The following is a 21,411-nucleotide window of genomic DNA, read 5'->3' on the forward strand; positions in this document are numbered from 1 at the left end:
ATAAGAAAAGTTTAATTTCTTACTAGTAAAACTATTTCCTGATGTAGTCACCACAGAAGTCTAGCACATAGTCTTGGATGATTTGTGGGGTTGGGATTGCAGATTCATTATATGACGATTATTGTTATTATTATTGTCCTTCTGAAAGATGTTATGCTAATGAACATAAAATGTTGAGCGTTGTTTTATCAGTAATTGCCCAGTATATATCTGCTTCACTAATATGTATACTTTGAAAATGTATGTCCCAGATGAGTAATCCAATATTCTGTTTCAAAATGACACTATATGGTCTCTTGATGAAAATTCAAGAAATACTCTACTTTTAGAATGGTTCTAAGGCCCCAGTAGGTTTGCCACATATAGAGAATGGCAAGTGACTTTACTTTTATTTTGTTTCTTCATATTTCTAAAGAGGATTGGACCGAAAATGCTGGATCATGAAGGAAAGGAGGTTCCTGGAAACAGAGGTTACAAATATTTTGGTGCAGCAAAGGACTTGCCAGGTGTTCGAGAACTTTTTGAGAAGGAACGTAAGTAAATTTGGACATGTTTGTTTGCAAATAGTAATCGATGTTGGTGAAACACCTAAATATTGTAATAGGATTGTATTTATATTGTTCTGAACATTTTTTGATTTTTTTTTTACTTTCTCGAAGCACTGTCTCCACATCTCAGTCATGTACATTGACAGCTCGCATATGTTTTACTGACAGAATTCTCACATTTGTTAATACATTGTATCTGTCCTTCAGTTGTTTTATGTCCATGACATATAAGAGGACGTCCTAATGTAACCACATAACATATTGAGCAGTCAAAACTACAAAAGGTTTTCTGAACAGCCGTGTTTACAATGTGGAAACTACTACTTCCAAGATAGGGGTAAAGGGCTCTGCTATTGAAGCAATGTCAGGCCTAGTTCTCTGGAGTGTGAAGTAGTAGAGGCCGCTGTGCCAAGGGGGAAAGTAAGGGGTCATGGTCATCAGCACTCAAGAGTTCAAGCCCAAAACAGAAAGTGAACCACACCTATGTGTTCTTGATTCCATGGGAAGCTCAGCAAGAGTTCTAGGTCTCTCCACTCAAGAGGGGTATGTGACAGAAGTCTAGGTGCAATGAAAGACAGTTATCATCGCCACCAAGGTTCATGTGTTAACACTACTTTAACCCCTTAAGTGTTGGTGTCGGTCAGTAACCGATACCTGCCTCACCTTCCCAGTGCATCTGTTGGCCACTGGCCACGCTGAGGAGGCACATAAAGGGCCTTCTGTTGCACAACACCAGAGCAATTCCTTTATTGAATTTTAAAGTTGGGCTGCTTGGGTAGAGCATTCTGAGCAGGCTGCATCTTTTTGAATTTTTTTTTTTTGTGTAATGACAATCAGACGTAATTTCACTAAATTGAAAGTAAAATGAGCCAATGGCTTTCACTGCATTAGGATTGGGTGGGGGTGGGGGGGGTATCTCAGCCCCCCAATCACTGATTGGGGTGGGAGAGGTTTCATTGGTAAGGAGAGAATCTCCCCTTTTCAATGATAACTCTGCCCAGTGGATCCCTGCTTGAGGATCACCATAGGAGAGCGATTTCCAAGCAGGGATACGTCAAATAGACACCAGGGATATTGGTGGAGCTGCCCCTTCAGCAACGGCCTGTGCTCCCAACCTATAATGTATCGGGTAAATACCACCAATATGCCCCCCTGGGGATGGAAGAAAGCCCACTAGACATAAGGGCTTAATTAAAAGAAAAATAATTATATATAATATATATATATATATATATATATTTTCACAAGTTGCCTTTCTTGGAATGCACTCTCCAGCCGGACTTTTCAAAGCGCAGGGACACTCTTAGACGAAAGACAAATAAAATCATCCTGCATGCCTCGCCTGACGCGTTTCAGAGATAGACTCTTTCATCAGAGGCCACATGCTCTGCAGTGTTTGTTTCAAACTGCTCCAACTGATTATCCCCTCTTTAAGTCACATGCCCATCCGGGCTTCTGTAGTGTTACATCACGGGAGTTGGAGTTCTCTTTAAACCCATGTGGGTCAGAAACACAAAAACACTTTTAATTTGTTAGCAGCATACCTTCTTTTGTTCAGCAAAATGTTCAGTCGTCATGGAATGTCCCCAATTATAAAGCATATCCTGCTGTTCCAACGTAGCTTAAAGAGAACTCCAACTCCCGTGATGCAACACTACAGAAGCCCGGATGGGCATGTGACTTAAAGAGGGGATAATCAGTTGGAGCAGTTTGAAACAAACACTGCAGAGCATGTGGCCTCTGATGAAAGAGTCTATCTCTGAAACGCGTCAGGCGAGGCATGCAGGATGATTTTATTTGTCTTTCGTCTAAGAGTGTCCCTGCGCTTTGAAAAGTCCGGCTGGAGAGTGCATTCCAAGAAAGGCAACTTGTGAAACTTAATTTAAACCGGCCAGGCCAGGTCGGGGAGTGCACCTTTGCTTGAGTCATTGCAATTCCTGTGGCCTGAGAAAGTTTAGCGCTACGTTGGAACAGCAGGATATGCTTTATAATTGGGGACATTCCATGATGACTGAACATTTTGCTGAACAAAAGAAGGTATGCTGCTAACAAATTAAAAGTGTTTTTGTGTTTCTGACCCACATGGGTTTAAAGAGAACTCCAACTCCCGTGATGCAACACTACAGAAGCCCGGATGGGCATGTGACTTAAAGAGGGGATAATCAGTTGGAGCAGTTTGAAACAAACACTGCAGAGCATGTGGCCTCTGATGAAAGAGTCTATCTCTGAAACGCGTCAGGCGAGGCATGCAGGATGATTTTATTTGTCTTTCGTCTAAGAGTGTCCCTGCGCTTTGAAAAGTCCGGCTGGAGAGTGCATTCCAAGAAAGGCAACTTGTGAAACTTAATATATATATATATATATACATATACACAAAGTGATCCTTCACCACAATGCGCTCAACTGCGGGTGCTCTGCAAAGGGGCCGGACTCTGGCCCATTCAAACAAGTTTTCCAAGGATGCGGCACACAGATAAGGTAGTTTATCACAAAACGTATCTTTATTCACTCCATGCTCGGACCAACGCGTTTCAGCCTAGCATAGGCTTTGTTCACGGTGAGTAAACTTACTTCTATGTCTACTATATATCCCAGGTAGCCATTTAGGAGGCCTTCTGGGAATAGTAGTTTGTCATTTTATGTGTAACTAAATACATAATTGCTGATGCATTCAGTACGCACTGATACAATTAATCAACTGTAGCAAGTATTTACATTTCACAGATTACTTTTCAAATCGATTATCAATGCTCGTGCTGCCTTATATCGCATGCGTCAAATCGCTAGAGCTGATCATTATGAGCCTAACAACCATTATAGACAGGGTGGAATGTGGGTATAGTACCCGAACAAAATCAATTTATGTGCCATAATTGATTGATACACCTATCTCAAGCGCTTTATCACATTAATATAGCACCTCGAAAGAATTCCACTAATTCATCTAGTCCACAGTTTAAAGGTACAGTGACCTTTAAGCCTATGATCACCCAATTATATTAGGTTCAGTTCAGTTCAGTTCTGCTCATTTGTAATACATGTTCGTCTATTCAAGATGTACATAAAGCTCCTCATCAAAGTTCATCCCCCTTGGTACCTTCGTTTTGAGTCTGATGATGAGTTTAGATTCAGTTTGTCGTAGTTTTCTCAGTCTGTTCCCTCCTCGTTCATCTGTATCAAGTATAAAGATGCCATAATATGACATCGCTTTCCAATTGCTGTTTTGACAAATAGCCATGTGTTTGGCGGTAGCATATGACATGTCTTTATTTTTCACCGCCCGGATATGTTCTAGAATCCGCTTCTTAAGCGCACATGTTGTGCTTCCGATGTATTTGGATCCACATTTGCATTGTACCACATACACGACACAAGTTGATGCACATGATCTTTTTCCTGCTATTGTCGTTTGTTTTCCATTTGGTTCTTCATAGGAGGTTTTATTTTGGCCAATTTTACATGCCTTACAGACATTACATCGGCGAAATCCATTTCGTTGATCTGTCAACCAATTATTCTTGTCAATCAATTGTTTCCCTTTGAAGTGGCTCTGTACTAAGCAGTTTTTAAGTGATTTCGTTTTTCTATAGCTGATCAGTGGTCCTTTTCCTGCCAGCTTCCCTACATCTGGGTCCCCTGATATAAGATGCCAGTACTTTTGGATTTTATTTCTTATAATGCCACTCTCCTTACTGTACGTCATAACAAAACGAGGTGGTCCTTGAATCTCCTCCTCTTTCACTTGTGGAGCTAGTATCATTGTTCTGGTTTTTAAGTCCACTCTCTTTTTGCAATTCTTCAATGTTTTATCCTTGTACCCTCTAGATTTCAAACGTGCTGTTGTCTCCATAATTTTTGTTTCTGCATCACTTTCTTTCGTGCAGTTCCTCTTCATGCGAATGAACTCGCCATATGGTATGCTGGACATGAGGGGTTGAGGAAGCTAGTACCATGCAATATACTACTAGTTGCTGTTTTTTTCCTAAAAAGGGTAGTTTGAATTTGATAGTCTTCGATGAATACTGTGAGGTCCAAAAAATCAATTTTCTTTTTATTGATGGTATGTGTGAACTGCAAACCCACGTCATTACTGTTACGTTTCGAGAAATAAGTGTTGAATTCCGATTTTGTTCCATTCCAAATTACAAATAGGTCGTCGATGTAACGAACCCATAAGATAATTTTCTCAAGATCTTGTTGATTGATGGGATCCCAGGCTATTGCCTTTTCCCACCAACCCATTGTGATGTTAGCGTAATTTGGTGAAAATGACATGCCCATAGATGTACCACATTCTTGCTTGTACAATTGATGATTGAATATAAAAACATTATTGGTGAGACACAAGTTAATCATTTGCATTAACATTTCAGTTTGGTTTTTCTCCTCTACATTCCGTTGCTTCAGGAAGTAAGAGCATGCATTGAGTCCTATATTGTGTCTTATCGACGTGTACAATGACACTGCATCAATTGTTATCAATAGATAGTTGTTATTCCATGCGATGTTTTGCAAAATTCTCAGAAAATCGCCAGAGTCTTTGATGTAGGAGCTCATGATTTTGGCAATTGGTGCAAGAAAAACGTCTACATATAAAGAAACATTTTCATACAAACTTTCACATGAGGAGACAATCGGCCTCCCAGGTGGATCAATTAATGTTTTATGAATTTTGGGCATAAAATAGATAGTTGGAATTAATGGAAATTCAGTTTTCATGAATTTTTTCTCTTCTTCGCTTAGTAATCCCTCACTTTGCCATGTATCGATTAACCGATTAAGTTGTAACGTCATCTGGTTAATGGGATCTATCTGTAGTTTGCTGTAGTTCGTGGTGTTTTCTAACTGACGATTTGCCTCTTTTAGATAGTCTTCTGTATTCATTAGGACGATATTCCCGCCCTTATCAGCTGGCTTGATGATTAAGTTGCTGTCTTCATTCAATGTCATTTCGTTCTCCTAGGGTCAGATTTTCTCTGCATCATTCTTTAGTGTTTATATTGGTTAATTTTTCTAATTCTTAGATTACTGCTTCCGAGAACATCTTAATACGATTGCCAGGTGATAGGGTGGGACAAAATCTCGATTTCTTTTTTAATCCGCTGTTAACCCTTTTGTCAGTCCTTATTTCTAGATCTTCAAGTAATTGAGTACCAGATATTTCCGCTGTTGCTGGTTCGTACAGTAATCCAAATATATTCTGTAGATCAGGGATCTCTTCAATTTGCCAATTTGATTTGTTGCCAGATGACTTGTCGGTTTCCGATCTTGGGATTTGTTTGGTTTGTCGAGAATGAAATTTAGCCAGTTTGAGCTTGCGTATATATTTATACCAATCGATTCTCACTTCAGTAGGATTAAAGTGTTTCTCAGGGCAAAATGATAGACCTTTATTGAGTAATGACTGTTCTTCTTTTGTTAAAACATGATTAAAGAGATTGAATATCAGGTTTTCTATTTTCTTTTCCTTAGGTAGTATGCTCTTTTTTCTTTTGGCTCTTCTGGTTTTCCTTGTTTTCCTACTACTACATTGGAGCCTCTTCCACGGTTCTGATTTTGAGATATTGCTCTTCCGTGACCCCTTCCTCTGGACAAAGTTTTGTCCAGGTTCCAGAGCCGCACCTCTTCTAAAAAATCCAGGCTAGTATTGCTTGCTCCACTATCTGAGCCTTCAGTCTCACTTAGTTCTGATCCGCTTACATTCGTTGAAAGTTCAGGAGTAGTTTTGGCAGGGAAGTTTTTTTTTTTGTTTTTTTTGTAGATGATCAAACCGTTTGGCAAATGTTAATATCCTGCCTAATGAGTAATCTTTCTCATCTCTTAGATATTTACGTTCTTTTCGTTCCTCAATTTCTGTTTCATATTTTTCAAGTCTATCATCCATGTCTTTGCGCAATTTCGATGCCTCATCTTTATTTATTTGTTTGATGTTCTCTTCCAGTTCGTCTATTTTGATTTTAATTTCAGAGATGTCAATTTTTGCATGTTTAATGAGTATCCTCATCATATTTAACGAGCATTCTGTGTTATTTTCTACCCAATCTTCAATGAGTTCCTTTTTGGTATCTGGGTGAGTGGGCATAGTAAAAATCCTGAGACCTCTAGGTATTCTCCTTACTTCAATATAATTCTCAAGTGCAAGGATTTCCCAACTTTTGTTGATTTCCTTTCGATAAAGTTTCTCAATTTGGTTGAAAAGTTGTTTAGCCATATTAATCACTGGCATGTTTGTACTACTTGCATTGCTCGCGCCAGATGTTTCTTTCTCTTTATTTTCCTTGCTTTTAAACATCTTGATAGCTTTCTCTGCGCGTTTTGCAGCTCGCGCTTCCATGATTGATTTCGCTGTGCGTTCCTGTTTGCATAAATCACTCTTCACCGAGCAGCTTGGAGTTTGCAAATGTTTTTGTGTGTTACCGTGCCTTTTCCCAAAACCGTCTCACTAACTGTCGTTGCAATTCACGATAAAGTTATACTTTAAGACTGTAAGGGAAACGCATCGCAATATTACTGCTGTTTTAAAAGCGGCTCACATTGCCACTCGCCTCCAGAAAGGAAAAGAAACCACGGATACAGCGACGTACTCCGAACTCGGGTGTGGTTCTCGAGTGCTTCGTGGTTTGGTCAATGGCGGGTGCGCTGTGGTTTTCTGTTCACGTCTCAGCAAAGTGATCCTTCACCACAATGCGCTCAACTGCGGGTGCTCTGCAAAGGGGCCGGATCCTGGCCCATTCAAACAAGTTTTCCAAGGATGCGGCACACAGATAAGGTAGTTTATCACAAAACGTATCTTTATTCACTCCATGCTCGGACCAACGCGTTTCAGCCTAGCATAGGCGTTGTTCACGGTGAGTAAACTTACTTCTGTGTCTACTATATATCCCAGGTAGCCATTTAGGAGGCCTTCTGGGAATAGTAGTTTGTCATTTTATGTGTAACTAAATACAGAATTGCTGATGCATTCAGTACGCCCTGATACAATTAATCAACTGTGTCAAGTATTTACATTTCACAGATTACTTTTCAAATCGATTATCAATGCTCGTGCTGCCTTATATCGCATGCGTCAAATCGCTAGAGCTGATCATTATGAGCCTAACAACCATTATAGACAGGGTTGTATCAGTGCGTACTGAATGCATCAGCAATTATGTATTTAGTTACACATAAAATGACGAACTACTATTCCCAGAAGGCCTCCTAAATGGCTACCTGGGATATATAGTAGACATAGAAGTAAGTTTACTCACCGTGAACAAAGCCTATGCTAGGCTGAAACGCGTTGGTCCGAGCATGGAGTGAATAAAGATACGTTTTGTGATAAACTACCTTACCTGTGTGCCGCATCCTTGGAAAACATATATATATATATATATATATATATATATATATATACATATATATATATATATATATATATATATCTCCTATCCCACCACCAACAAATATGCAGGCAGTCTTTCTGCACCCTGCGGATGTAGATGAGGGGAGGGTTATCCCCCCTCCACCCCCCTATTTTGCCCCAGGGGGACAAAGTCCACTAGACACCAGGGCTATTTAAAAAACTACGGCTGAGGAATGGCCATACTCTTACCCTACCAAAAATAAATGCTGGCAGTCCTTATGCCCCCCCCCCACTAGTGGGGGCAGATGAGTGATTATCCCTAGTCTGCCCCCACCCCCTGGGGGCGGCAGGAAGTCCACTAGACACCAGGGACTTATAAAAAAATATATAGGGATGGGGAGGGACAGAATGATTACTCCAGTCTGTCCCGATGGGGACAGAAAGCCCACTAGACGCTGGGGACTGCATTATTTGGGGTGGGGATGGCCCCCCTGGACATGGGCCAATGCTCTCTCCTTCTTGCTGCTCAGTACACTTTTGCCTCCCCCGAAGGGTAGGTAGGGGTTTTCACCCCCAATCTGCTTTCACAGGGGGACAGAAAGCCCACTGAGCACAAGGGATTGCGCCAAAGCAAACAAAAAGAGAGGCCGGCTTACCGTGGCATTGAGCCATACTCTTGCCCCTAGACGAGGAAGAATATGGTGGCATTAGGACTTCATGAAATGTTGAGTGTAAATAGTCCGCAGCCCAGGCTAATGATGCAACTCTTGACACTGAGATCTTGACATCTGTGGATAAGAACCTGGTAATCAATGGTGTCAAGGGATGCTGATAAGTCCAGCAGTATCAGTACTGCAAAATTCCTCTCATAATTTTGTCTCGTCATCTAGTGCACCAACGATTACCCCTTCTGTTCCGCTACAAGAGTGGAAATCTGCTTCCATAGGGTCGATTCAACAAATGCAGATAACTGCTTGTAAACTCTCTCTCTCTCTCTCTCTCTCTCTCTCTCTCTCTCTCTTGCTCGCTCTTTCTCTCGCTCGCCCTTTCTCTCTCTCTCACACACAGGTTGTCAACTTCGGAATCTTACTGCTACTGAGGTCAGGGTATGCTTTGTTTCCCTCAGAGATCATACGGTGCCAGTGATATGTTCAATGCCTGTCCCCAAGCCTCTTACATATTCCCAATCCGGAATGATATACTTCACATGAATCTAATGCAAGAGAAGTTTTGTTTACGACATGAAATATCAAAGGAGAGAAATCATGCAGAAAGTCCAAGACTACTAAATAAACGAAACAACAGAATGAAGGGGGAGTGCCTTGCCGGAAGTAACGATAATTCATTCTGATGCTTCCCTACAAAGACCGGGAACTCTTTTGGTGAAGCTATAGTAGCTTCCTCATGTTTTCAGCAGACAGAACACTACAAAGAACACTTAAAGCGTGATCGGTGGTATGGTTGATGGGGTATAGGCACCTCCAGGTAATTTCACTTTATAATTTGGGGTGACTTAAGATATTAGTGTTGGTGCTGCACGGTTATGGAGAACCACCTGCCTCCCTAGGTTCCCGTGGTCTGGCCCCCGAGACAAAATACAGTATTGTACCTCAGCACTCGTTAATTCAAAAACATAATTTCAATCATTATTAGCACGTGGGTGAGATATGAAGGTGCCATCTTTGAATGGAGCAATTTCTTAGTGAAAAAGTCGCATGTACTACCCACAAGAGGCGACGAAACACGTGTTGGCTTGGAAAATAAATTTTGAACAAGAAAAAGAAGAAAAGGAGAAAAAAACTGACACATTGTTTTGTTTTTCTATGCTAATAATGTCTGAAATTATGTTTTTGAATGAGTGCTGAGGTACAATACTACAAAGAACAAGCAGTGGCAAAGCCAGTAGTTCTCACCTATGCAAGATCTATTGACTTTGCGAATGTGTTGTAGCCATGTTGTTCACCAGCTTGGCTGCTGTGTACATTTTTAAAAGTTAGTGGCATACAGGAGAGTTGTGACTTCAGTGCAAGATTCTGTTCCATAACCACAGAAATTTGGCACCTGATTTCTCTCAACCCAAATTTAGATATTGAACCAGTCTACATGCAGATACAAAAGGAAGCAAAGAAATGAGTCCATAAGAGATACTGCTCTTTGAAGTTACAAAGCTTCCTGGTCAGTTGTATACAGAAAGGATGCAATCTTCTTTGATGTCAAGAAGACAGTTCCTCCCTATTTTACATGTGACGCCATCAAGTCATGGATATTTTTCCTAACGTGTTCATTTGTCTACTATTATTGCTTTCATAAATAACCTCTCTTAGATTAATTATTTTTACTGTGCATGTAATTAGAGACTTTTTAGAAGACCTTGAGGGTTTAAGAAATCCAGAATAACTGCAAACCGGATTTATGCTTACAGTTCCTCTGGGTATTACATTCCAAAGCAGGCAAGTCCCGGGGTAAATTGTCCAGGCACACAGATTTTACCGCATTACTCTTAATACTTAAGGCCTAGGAAACCCTTCATATGGAGTCCATCTGAGATTAAGAGTGACTTGTAATGGGGGGGTTAGGGGGGCCAACAAGATTTAGTGCATGCAGGCTATTTGTTTTTTCCAGGTGTAAAATTACAGTTTATCTGCACATCACACCAAACACCATGAGACAAAGACGGCCAAACATCAACTCACATGTCCTAATGTAGGTCACAGAGAGTAGAAGACCCTAGTTGAAGGACAATTGACTTCAAAATCATGACTATGTACTGTCAAAGCAAAGTTCTTTAGGTCTTACTTTCCACACAAATGGACATGAACATCAGTTTGCATATGAAGACCTAATTGTCAGACAAAATTGGCAATGTTGTAGAAAGAGAAATACATATATATGTGTGTATATATATATATATATATATATATATCACAGCTTCCTTCGTCAGGAAATCAGTACACACTCACAAGATTCAGCGTTTCCCCTTATTTTCTTTAATTAAAGATAAACACCCAGTTCAAAAAGAAATCCCGACACGTTATGTTATCTACAGATAACTTGGTCACGGTCGGTATTTCTTTTTGAACTTGGTGCTTATCTTTAATTAAAGAACATTTGGGGAAAAGCTGAATCTTGTGAGTGCGTACTGATTTCCTGACGAAGGAAGCTGTGGTGAATTTTTTCGGCGTGGCTCTGCCGACGAGTTCCGCACAGAGAAGAGAAGCGCCAGTGGTCCATGCCTTTGAGCCTTGCTGTGGAGAATATAGATCTCCTGGGATCCTCAATATCTTGTCTGCTAATGCTCCAGGTTTTGCTGCTACAGAGACACAAGCGCATGTCTAATCTTCTCGTACGGCAGTGCCCACGACATCAACCACAACATTGTATGTAAGAACACAACTGCAGACCATTAACCCCTTAACTGCTGGACCTACCAATCCCTCGTGCTGAGCCATTTTTGACTGTTTTGGGTAGTTAGGGCTTAGGGTTCCATAACTTTTTTCCACATAAGGTATCCACACGAAAATTGCGTCCTTTCTTTTCAAACATCCTGTGGATTCTAAAGGTAGCCAGGGTGTGTTGATTCTCCTGGAGCGGACTGAGATAATGTAGCTAAATTTTGAGATTTTGGAGAAAAATAGGAAAAAAAAGTGCTCTGGATAAAAATGTCTGGCATTTTTTCCCACAAAAATGACCTCAACAAATGGACTGCTGTGTTAAGTCAACATCTTCCCAGCTTTCAGGAACATGCAGAGCTGAATTTAAAAAACGAAATTTTGTACCACAGTTTAGGTATTTTTCAAGAGGTACCCCATTTTTACCATTTCTCGTTCGCTCAATCTACTTCCAGTTTGTGGTGGAAACCAGTGTGAAGCGCATGAGTGATCCAGAAAAGCTATAGATTTCTGAAAAGTAGACACAATTCCAAATTCAGTATAGGGTTATATGTGTGGAGATCCTCAAGGTTTTTCAAAAGAAACTGTTGAAAACATTTTTTGGGGAAAATCAGTAGGAAAAAATGCCGGTTTGTGACCATGTTTTTATCTGTAACTTTTTGTCACGATGGACGATTTGCAAAAGCAATATGCCAATATATCTGCTAGCCTCCTCTAGTTATCAGGAAATATATTTGTGGGTACACGTACTAGCATATGATTTAGAGAGTATTTTTCAAAATGTCTTCTTTCTTCCACACTGGCTTACATTTGGGAGGCACAAATGCAGCGAAATCCAATAGGTAATAACACATGTTCTACTATTCTATGCTCCCTCATGTCTGCAGATGAAAATGGCACCTCTCTTGTGTGGGTGAAGATTCACACACGAGATTCACACACGTCATTGTTCAGGTTATGCATTGCCGTGTAGATTTCCTAAGTCCATTATTTCAAGCTCTTCCAATTGCATGTCTTTCACATTCATCACACCATATGTACTTTTGTTGTCAACTAGTTCTCTGCCCATAGATATAGCAGGCATCTGTTGGACTCACTTGCTCTTTCCTGCACTTAAACCTTCAGCGGGCCTTCTACTTGTAAGGTTGATGATTAATTGAACCTCTCCCTCTCAGGGTTGGAGCTCCAAATCTTGTTTTGTTCACCTTCATTGGCAAGAGGCTCCCAATTGTTTTTGGAGAGCAGCCTTGGACACTTTGCTTCAGGTCTTGAAAGCACTTTTTGTAATCATCGCACATTGCTTTCACTTTGTTTATGACCTGCTGCAGCAGTTTCTTCATGGCCCATGAACCTAGGATCCTAGTTTACCACCAACTCTTAAAGGAAGTGCAGTTCATATTCACTGAACTTTACTTTCCACACTCACTCTGAGGCAATGGTCATGAATTTGGCACTAGATCTGAAACTGCAGGAACTAAACAAAAAGAAAGAAAACAATTTGGGGTGTGGTGGCTGATTCTACACACCAGAATTTGTATTACCGGTTGTGGTTTTTCCTGATCCAGATAACATCCCACTTGTTATCTGCCCCCTAATGTGATGTTGATGCTGGGTGGGATCCATCAATCAATCAGGGAATTGTTAAGCTCGCTACTCACCCGTGAGGGTCTCAAAGCACTGGAGATGGTAAGCAGCTCCGGTCAGTGGAAGAGCCAGGTCTTGAGGGTCTTCCTGAAGATGTGCATAGAGGGGGCGCATTTGATGTCGACCGAGAGCTTGCTCTAGGTCTTGGCCGCGTTGTAGGAGAAGGCTCTTCCACCCGTTCTGGCTTTACGGATGCGCGGGGTTTGGCAAGGGCGAGGTCAGTGGATCAGAGGTTTCTTTTGGGTACGTAGAAGGAGATTCTTTAGTTAAGGTATCTGGGTCCGGTGTTGTGGAGGCATTTGTAAGCGTGGGTGAGTATCTTGAAGGTTACTCTCTTCTCGACGGGGAGCCAGTGGAGGTCTCCCAGGTGTTGTGAGATGTGTTCTTGTCGAGGGATGCCGAGAATGAGTCTGGCTGCGGTGTTCTGTATGGTCTGGAGTTTGTGGAGCAGAGACCTGTTGATTCCGGCATAAAGGGCGTTTCCGTAGTCCAGTCTGCTGGTTATGAGTGCGTGGGTGACGGTCTTTCTTGATTTTGGGGGGATCCATTTGAAGGTCTTGCGAAGGATGCGGAGGTGTTGAGACAGGTGGAGGCGATGGCGTTGACCTGTCGGGCTATGGAGTGGGCGGAGTCCAGTACGATGCAGAGGTTCTGGCCGTGGTCCGTGGGGGTGGGAGGGCAGCGGAGGGCGGTGGGCCACCAGGTGTTGTCCCATGCAGTGGGACAAGTACCTCTGTCTTCTCCGGGTTGATCTTTAGGCAGCTGCTGCTCAACCAGGGTGCAATATCCTTCATTCCTTCCTGGAAGTTGAGTCTGGTGGTGACGGGATCCTTGGTGAGGAAGAGGATGAGCTGGGTGTCTTCGGCGTAGGAGACTATGTTGAGTCCATGCTGTCTGATGATGGCAGTGCGGGGAGGCCATGTAGGAGAGCGTTGGGCTGAGTGATGATCCTTGAGGTACTCCGCAGTTGATCTGTGTGTTCGGAGAGGAAGGGTGGCAGTCTTGATTCTTTGGGTTCTGCCGGTGAGGAAGGAGCGAAGCCATACGAGGGCCGTTTCCTGTATACCGACGTCATGGAGTCTGGCTATGAGTGTGCAGTGGGAGACGGTGTTGATGGCTGCGGAGAGGTCGAGTAGGATCAGGGCCGCGGTGTGGCCTTGGTGGAGGAGGGTGTGGATGTCGTCTGTGGTGGCGAGTAGGGCGGACCCGGTGCTGTGGTTGCTTCAGAATCCGGATTGGGAGGGTCGAGAATGGAGTTCTTTTCGATGAATAGTTGGGCATTAACGGTCTTCTCTGTGACTTTGGCCGCGAGGGGAGGAGGCAGATGAGTCGGTAGTTCCTGAGGTCTGATTGATCTGCCGAGGTCTTCTTGAGTAGGGCCTTGACTTCTACGCATTTCCAGTAGTCTGATAAAATGCCGGTTTCAAAGGTGGTGTTAATGGTGTATCTTAGTTCCGGTGCTATGGCAGCGGTGGCTCTGTGGAAGATGTGCGGAGGGCAGGGGTCCGTGGGTGCTCCTGAGTGAGTGGATGCCTTTCATGGGCGATTTGGTGTATTCAGGGATGGCTGGGGTCCAGGTGGAGATGGTGGGCTGCCTGGCGTTGCTGGAGGAGTGGGTGGTTTCGCTGTTCGGTGCCAGTTCATTAAAGTGGTTTGGATTGCAGATTCAGTGAGGGGAAAATTTGAGCTGATGGGTTGAAAATATTCACATCACCTCAAAAACTGGGAAATTTGATATTCTGATTTCCGTTGATTATATTTTCCATGTTCACATCCATTCACCATGTACCGATCGCAATACTTATCATCCACAAATTACAAGTGAAGTCCACAGACTACATGATGTTGTGAGATCCGCTGCACATTTTGATTAGTGAATGCCATTACTATTCATTCTCAGCAAACTTTGAAAACAAGATCTATAACAAAACCCATAAAATTAACTGAATACAACTGTGTTAATGGGCCATATTGTTGATTCACCTTACATTCTAAAACCCTCTGAAGCTGACCACATACAGCTCTATCAACATCGAGTAACCCATCTGTTGATCTGCACAAGTCTTGAAGTGAAGAATCTGTGATGGCTGCCTCAATCCTCTGTTGCATTTTGTGCAAATTTGTCAGATGTTGCCAAAGGTATTAACAAATTAAAGCCTTTGTTATGGACGTTTCTCTTAATCATACTTACATAAACACTCTTGCCAACTTAGTAACGTATGATATGTGATACAGTGCAGACCGGATACATTGTATCAAGCACTATCTGAAAGATGTGTGTTGTGATGCCATGTGTAAATATGTGTAAGTTACCATACTTTTTTTATATATTTAAAACGTTTTAAAGGCTTTCTTTAGCATAATTGCCACTATATTGTGCATTTTTAATGGATGGGTCAGATTGGAATTTCATGGCCACTAGGTAGTTATCTTAAGTTTTGAGGATTGTCATGGTAGCATTTTTTTCAGATTGATCATGTGTTTTTTGAGTGAAGAGCCGTATACCGATGGTCGTCAGTGATTTTTCAGAAATGTCAATATTGTTTCACTCATGCATAGTTGCCCTTGTTAATTATTTAAGTGACTTCCCTGATCGCTTAATAGACACTTCACTGGAACAAGACATATTTAGTTGTCCTTTGGTAATACAGATTTTGCTCTAAATGAGTGTTCTGCAATGCTTCTCTTGCAGGTTTGTAGATGAGCAAATTATATTGACTCAATCATCTAGATGAGCTGTGGACGTGAGCCTTTAGCATGTTTTCTTTGACTAAGGAGAGAGGAACCAGGTGTATAATTCAGTGCCCAGAATTTAGAAAAGCTTTCCTCTAACCCGTATAAGTTAGGTTTACGTATGGATTAACTTCCCATGGGATCATTTGGTGGCGCCCTAGAACAAGATCTGCGAAGGTAGTTAACTTTTACGGCTTCCGACCAGTTTAACTTTTTCATGTCATAGCACTGTTTATCTCGACTGAAGTGAAGATGGTATGCTTTTAACTAATATAAAGAATCTGAGCTGTTATGATGTAGAATACTTCTTACAAAATTCTGTAAAAGAGAATTATTGACGAAACAGAATGCAGAACTATAGATAGGTTTATGGATGTTTTAACTTCTAGACTTTTTCTGGTGTGTCCAATTTCTAGGTAATTATCTATTGACCGAACCTCTATCTGCTAGCTCAGATTTTTTGTGGGAATGTTGATGTCGTTTACAACCATGGTCTCTTATGTTCCAAAATTCGTTCAATTGGCAAACCCTAATTTTGGTGGCAATGCAACAATACAGTAAATGTGAAATCAAAAACAGCTGTGCTCTGCAAGTTAGCAAATACTGCAGTCGTAACGTTTTTCATTCATAAGAGAAAGTCATGGTGCACAAAAAACGTATTTGGGGGTGAGGGGTGCGCTGTATGTTTAGAGACGTATGAAATGGGGTAATGCATGACCACCACACAACCATGGAGTGAAGCAGATAAAGACCCGCACTGAGTATTCAATGAGGGGATGTGCAAGAGGAGAGAGTGTTTCTGGCTTGTCATCTTCTGCCAGGAGATGAACAGACCTAGCCCCCCCCCCTCCCACACACACACACACACACACACTCTGGCTAAAGCACACGTGGCAGGGCGTTATGCAAGCCTGTTATATTTTACAGATGGATAACTAGTGGTACAGCAATGCGACTGTTGAGAAACTTCTTGTGCTTTCTCTATAAGGAGACAAGGTTTGTTTCTCAATATTTGTTCTGAAAAGGTAAATTTAGATTTGATTTGAATGTCATTCCCCCACATGCCACCATGATCACTTCCGTTTTACTCATGTGCTTTCTAAACAAGAAAATTAACTCTAGCAGTAAATGAAAGTCATGTGCTTAATTAAACAAATTGGCAGTCCTCCTCATTTCCTACTGCCTAGGTCAAATGGAATGCTACAGGATCCATAGAATTGTAGCGAAAAATGATGGCAGTTTCTGCGTGTTTGTGAGGTATAAGAAGAGCTTTGTTTATGATTGAATTTCCAAGCTGCTGATTCCAATTTCTTAGTGGGTCTTGTGACTCTATGTTGGATTTCCAAATGGAAAAATTGCTTTTTAAACATCAGAGCATACTAGAAATTAATTTATTTTCTTAATGTTATTCATTATGTCTCCTACCTCATGTGAACTTGTTTTTTGTTGTAAAATGCTGTTTTTCTTACAAATTCATCCGTGTGCTTCTCTTGGGAGTCTTTAAAGAGCACAATCTTCCTTGAACATTGATGCTGGACTCATGTAAAATACCACGAGAGAACGAAGTTAAATTCAGTATGTATGCAGATATCGTAGTTAAAGATTCAATTTATTCTGCTTTAAAGCCTCAGCCATGCAGGATGTGTCTGAAATCATGCTCACCCATGTCCTCTCACATTCCTAGATTCTTTCCAACCTGTACCAAGGCTTGTTGGTCTCCTCAATACAACCTCAATACAGCAAAGACCTCGTCCTTGTGCCACCTAAAGGCGTCCTGAGATCCCAGTGAAATACAAAGACTACCTCTTGTTATCTTCTGTTACCAGGTTTCTCTCATTAAATCCCTACCTGCGATATCAATGCTAATTGTAGATTGTACATGTTTATGAGAGGCAGAGATGGAGAAGAATAAACATGGTGGTTTCTGAGAGCAGAACTCTGAAGAACACTGCTTGCTTCTTGTTGAGATGGGAATGTCCCCTTTTGACAAATAGACACCTCTGCCAGGGTTACTGAGGGGCAAGTTTTTTTTGGTTCAGCACCTATGAAATTCTGATTATGTGCGAAGGCTTGTGCTAGAAATTGACCTTGAGGCCCAGAACTTGGTTCTTATGTTAAGCGGTGAGCAACAGAAGCGTACCCTTTTAGTGATGCAAGGCTACTGTTTGAATCCCTTGGACTCGCACAGTCAACAGATGTAGCAGTTTGTGGATCCTTGGGGTGGAGACAGGCTATTTCTAGACCTAGCATGATGCCTACCAGCCCCCGTTCTGTGTATGGTGCCTGCTAGCAGGATTCCATGTTGATAATGAGTGTATACATGCTATAAGCCAGTGGGATTGTGTTGAATTGCATTAGGTTTTGACATCTTACAAGACTGAGGGGATGGGACGGCATCCCTAGAGTGTGCAAGTGTATTGGCTACATTCCTGAGATGAAGGGTGTAGTTCAGACACTGAAGTGGGGAGGCACGAAGATAGGATTGGTCTTAGAAACTCCATCTGACCTATTTAGCATAGGGTAGCTGATTAGCCCTGCTTCAGTACTGCTATTTGTGTGATGGTAGGTATATGGATGTGAGAGAGAGAAGCTTATAGGAAGGGCCCGGCTTTTTTGTCTACCCTTAAGTGACCCATCCAGGCAGGCTGATGACAGCCAGGTGCAGAGCTTAACGGTCATTGTACCAGTGTTAATTTGCTCTGCTTTGGGCCAGCCTGATCCGTACCTACTGTGGCAGCCATCACTTTACACAAATAATTTTTTGCACTGCAGGATGAAAATTAACGTCCCTGAATTGGTGGGTGAGCTGTAGACAGTGTATCCACATCCCTTGTCTAGAATCTCTTGTTTCCTGTTCCATGTTGCTTCTCTGAGTAATGACCTGGGTACTCCAATTAGTACTCAAAGAGATGCGGTGATCCGGGGCTCCTACTGCTGATAGCCAGTCTTCCAGAGGTATGGGGATATCACCTTAAAATGAACGTCTTGTGAGTATGCCTGAGACCTGGGTGCCTGCCTGTTGAAAGGGAAGAAAGCTAGAGTCTTGTCCTACAAGTGCAATCTGCCTCAGGAGCAGAAGCTCATCTACCAAGTCAGAAAGAGGAAAAGCTTAGAATAACCAGTTTGCCCAAAGAAGTATTCTCTGGACTGGACCTGTGTAAACACGATGCACTACCTACTTCCTCCTTTATCCAAAGGCCTTATTCAACAACAAAGATTACCCCAAGTGCCTGCTTCTGTGACTGTCACAGAGGAAGACTGGAATCCTGTTCTGACCGCTTTTGCCGTACCAAAGGACTGCATCTCAGCATCCGGACTGGAGAGAACAGACTTGTGTTCGCCCACATACCTGAAAGTGCTGAAGCAGTGGTCCCTTGCCTGAGCCACTTATCCTGTTCCCTGCCAATGAGGAGCAAAGGAGGCGGTGCTACTGAGACAAGCTCTGGTTACAGCGAGCATCTCCCCATGCAGAGAATGGCTGCTCATCCACACTTGGACGATCTGTGTTGACCAACAATTACGTTACACAAATGCTTGAGAAAGATTGGCTTTGACTTGGCTAAACAGAACCGTTTGGTGGGACTTTCAGTACGGTCTGAAATCATCATACTAAAAATGTCTAGTCAAGTGTATGGAATGACCTCCAGGTCACAGATTGCAGGAAAGTGGCTTCACTTTAGCTAGTGAGCCTGCAATTAATTGAGAGGTTTCTGGTTTACTGTGTAGTGAACCCTGTTGCATTCATCCCATTAGTGTACTTTTTCTTTGTGTTATGTTAAGTTTGGTGTGAGGAAAGCAGTTCTCTTTTCTAAAAGAAATCCACTGAACTTAACAATCTCTTATTTTGTCTCTTGTGTGTTTTTTGATCTCCACTCTCCCACACCACCTCCCTGAGAAACCTTAGACTGTTCGCCCTCACCCCCTTATAAGTCAAGTGTGGTAGGGGTATACTTGGCCCAGTTTGAAGTGCCGTAGTAAGTTGGAGCCCGGGACATCAGTTGTAAACAACCCCAACCACCACATTGTGATCCAGGAACCCCTACATGACCTGTATACTTATTGAAACGTTTCTGACACTTTTCATCCCTTATTGTTGCAAGCAAATTTTCTTTTTATATAACGGCATCACCACAGCATTTACTTAATTAAACCACTCATTTTACTTTTTTATCTAACTCTGTTAAATTCTTTCCTCCATTGATGTCATGGTAACATGCATGCCCAAGAGCATATTTTCAGACATAAAAGTTTAATTTTTAAAACTAGCTCATGAAGAAAGCATGCCTAAAGTAGGCGACTTGTACGTCTTTTTTTTTTTTAAACCTACCTATTTGAAATTCATTTTGGGATAGCACTCAACTAATTTGCTCCCTTTTTCTGCATGCTAGGTAGTTTATCTTTATCTTTTTTAATTGAACAGCGAGTTTCCTCAGCTCCTCTGTCACCCACTGTAAACTCCTCTTCCTGTGATGAACAAAAGTCTTGGTTTGCTGTCTATACTGTCACATCATTAAGTGCAACATATCCCAAGAAATGCCGTGTTGAGCTTGAAGAGCTTTTGCTAACCTGAGCCTTTTTAGGTCGCGCCTGCGATTGCAGGGGCGAAAGCCCCTGCTGTCGCAAAGCGATCTTTTGTAATCATTTCAGTCCTTTTCCCTTTCAAGGACTAGGCAGAGGAGACAACAGACTGTCACGCGCAAGCAGCCGGCCGGAATCGGATCAGGTCACGCGCTCCGATCCCGGACGGCTATTTACAACACATGCACACGCAGGCACACACGCAGGCACACGCACACGCAGGCAGGCACAGGCAGGCACACACGCAGGCACACGCACACGCAGGCAGGCACAGGCAGGCACACACGCAGGCACACACGCAGGCACACACAGGCAGGCACACACGCAGGCACACACAACACACACACACACAGACAGACGCACGCACACACATCCCCCCCCCAACTCACCGGGCTCTTTTAGCGTGTTCCGTGTCTGTCTCTCGTCAGCCAGTGGGTCAGAGTCTCGATCCTCGATCTCCCTCCGCAGAGCTGGTCTTCACCCGGCCCCCTCCTGGGACCCAGGACTTCAGATGCCGCACTCCGCTTTGGTGCCGGGGCTCGGAGCTCGCATGCGCGGGCAGCCCCCGCCCTCACTCTCAGCTCGGCTGCTTTCGATTTCGTAGGTGAGTGATGTCATCACTTTGTTCTTATAACTGAAGGGTGCATACGAAGACTGATCTGCTGTCTGCCTCTCTGGATTCCTACTCCCACAACGTTATTATGCAGTTTTATATGAAGTGAACTACTGGAGCGATTTACATGAGCCCCGAATTACATTACACAAGGTCAGAATTTTGTTTAACGTACAGTGGGTTTACGTGATTTGCTCCAAATCACCAGGTGATTAGCAGACGCCGACACAAACCTGGGCCTCTAGTTACTACTTAGCAGCATTCTTCTCCTCATCCCTAAGCACAGCCTTTGTATTTGACTTACAATTTCAGTTTAATTATCAGTAATACATGCAGTGGCAGGAATCCAACACCAATTTTAACAGTTTTTACTCGCCGCATCTTCATCAGACATTGCTGAAGGGCACATCTTGGAGGAGGATTGCCCCTGACTAAATCCTATAACACTTTTAATATTCTACTCGTAAACACAGGCAGGTATTACCAACTTGCCTTATCTTCAACAATGGCTGTTCACAGGTTGTTTTGTTAAGAACCCTTTATCACAGGTCCTATTTGAGT

At 42.5% G+C, this 21,411-nt stretch overlaps 1 protein-coding gene across 1 annotated transcript in view; it reads left to right on the plus strand.

Annotated features, from left to right (window-relative positions):
• Positions 1-21,411, plus strand: part of ISY1 (ISY1 spliceosome associated protein) — a 204,018-nt gene that overhangs the window by 95,268 nt on the left and 87,339 nt on the right. The window contains exon 7 of the mRNA XM_078661431.1: positions 416-533. Coding sequence (XP_078517557.1) covers positions 416-533 — 118 coding nt within the window. The remainder of the gene's footprint in view (positions 1-415; positions 534-21,411) is intronic.

This window comes from Lissotriton helveticus, chromosome 9 (genome assembly GCF_964261635.1).
Source record: "Lissotriton helveticus chromosome 9, aLisHel1.1, whole genome shotgun sequence".
Lineage (NCBI taxonomy): Eukaryota > Metazoa > Chordata > Amphibia > Caudata > Salamandridae > Lissotriton > Lissotriton helveticus.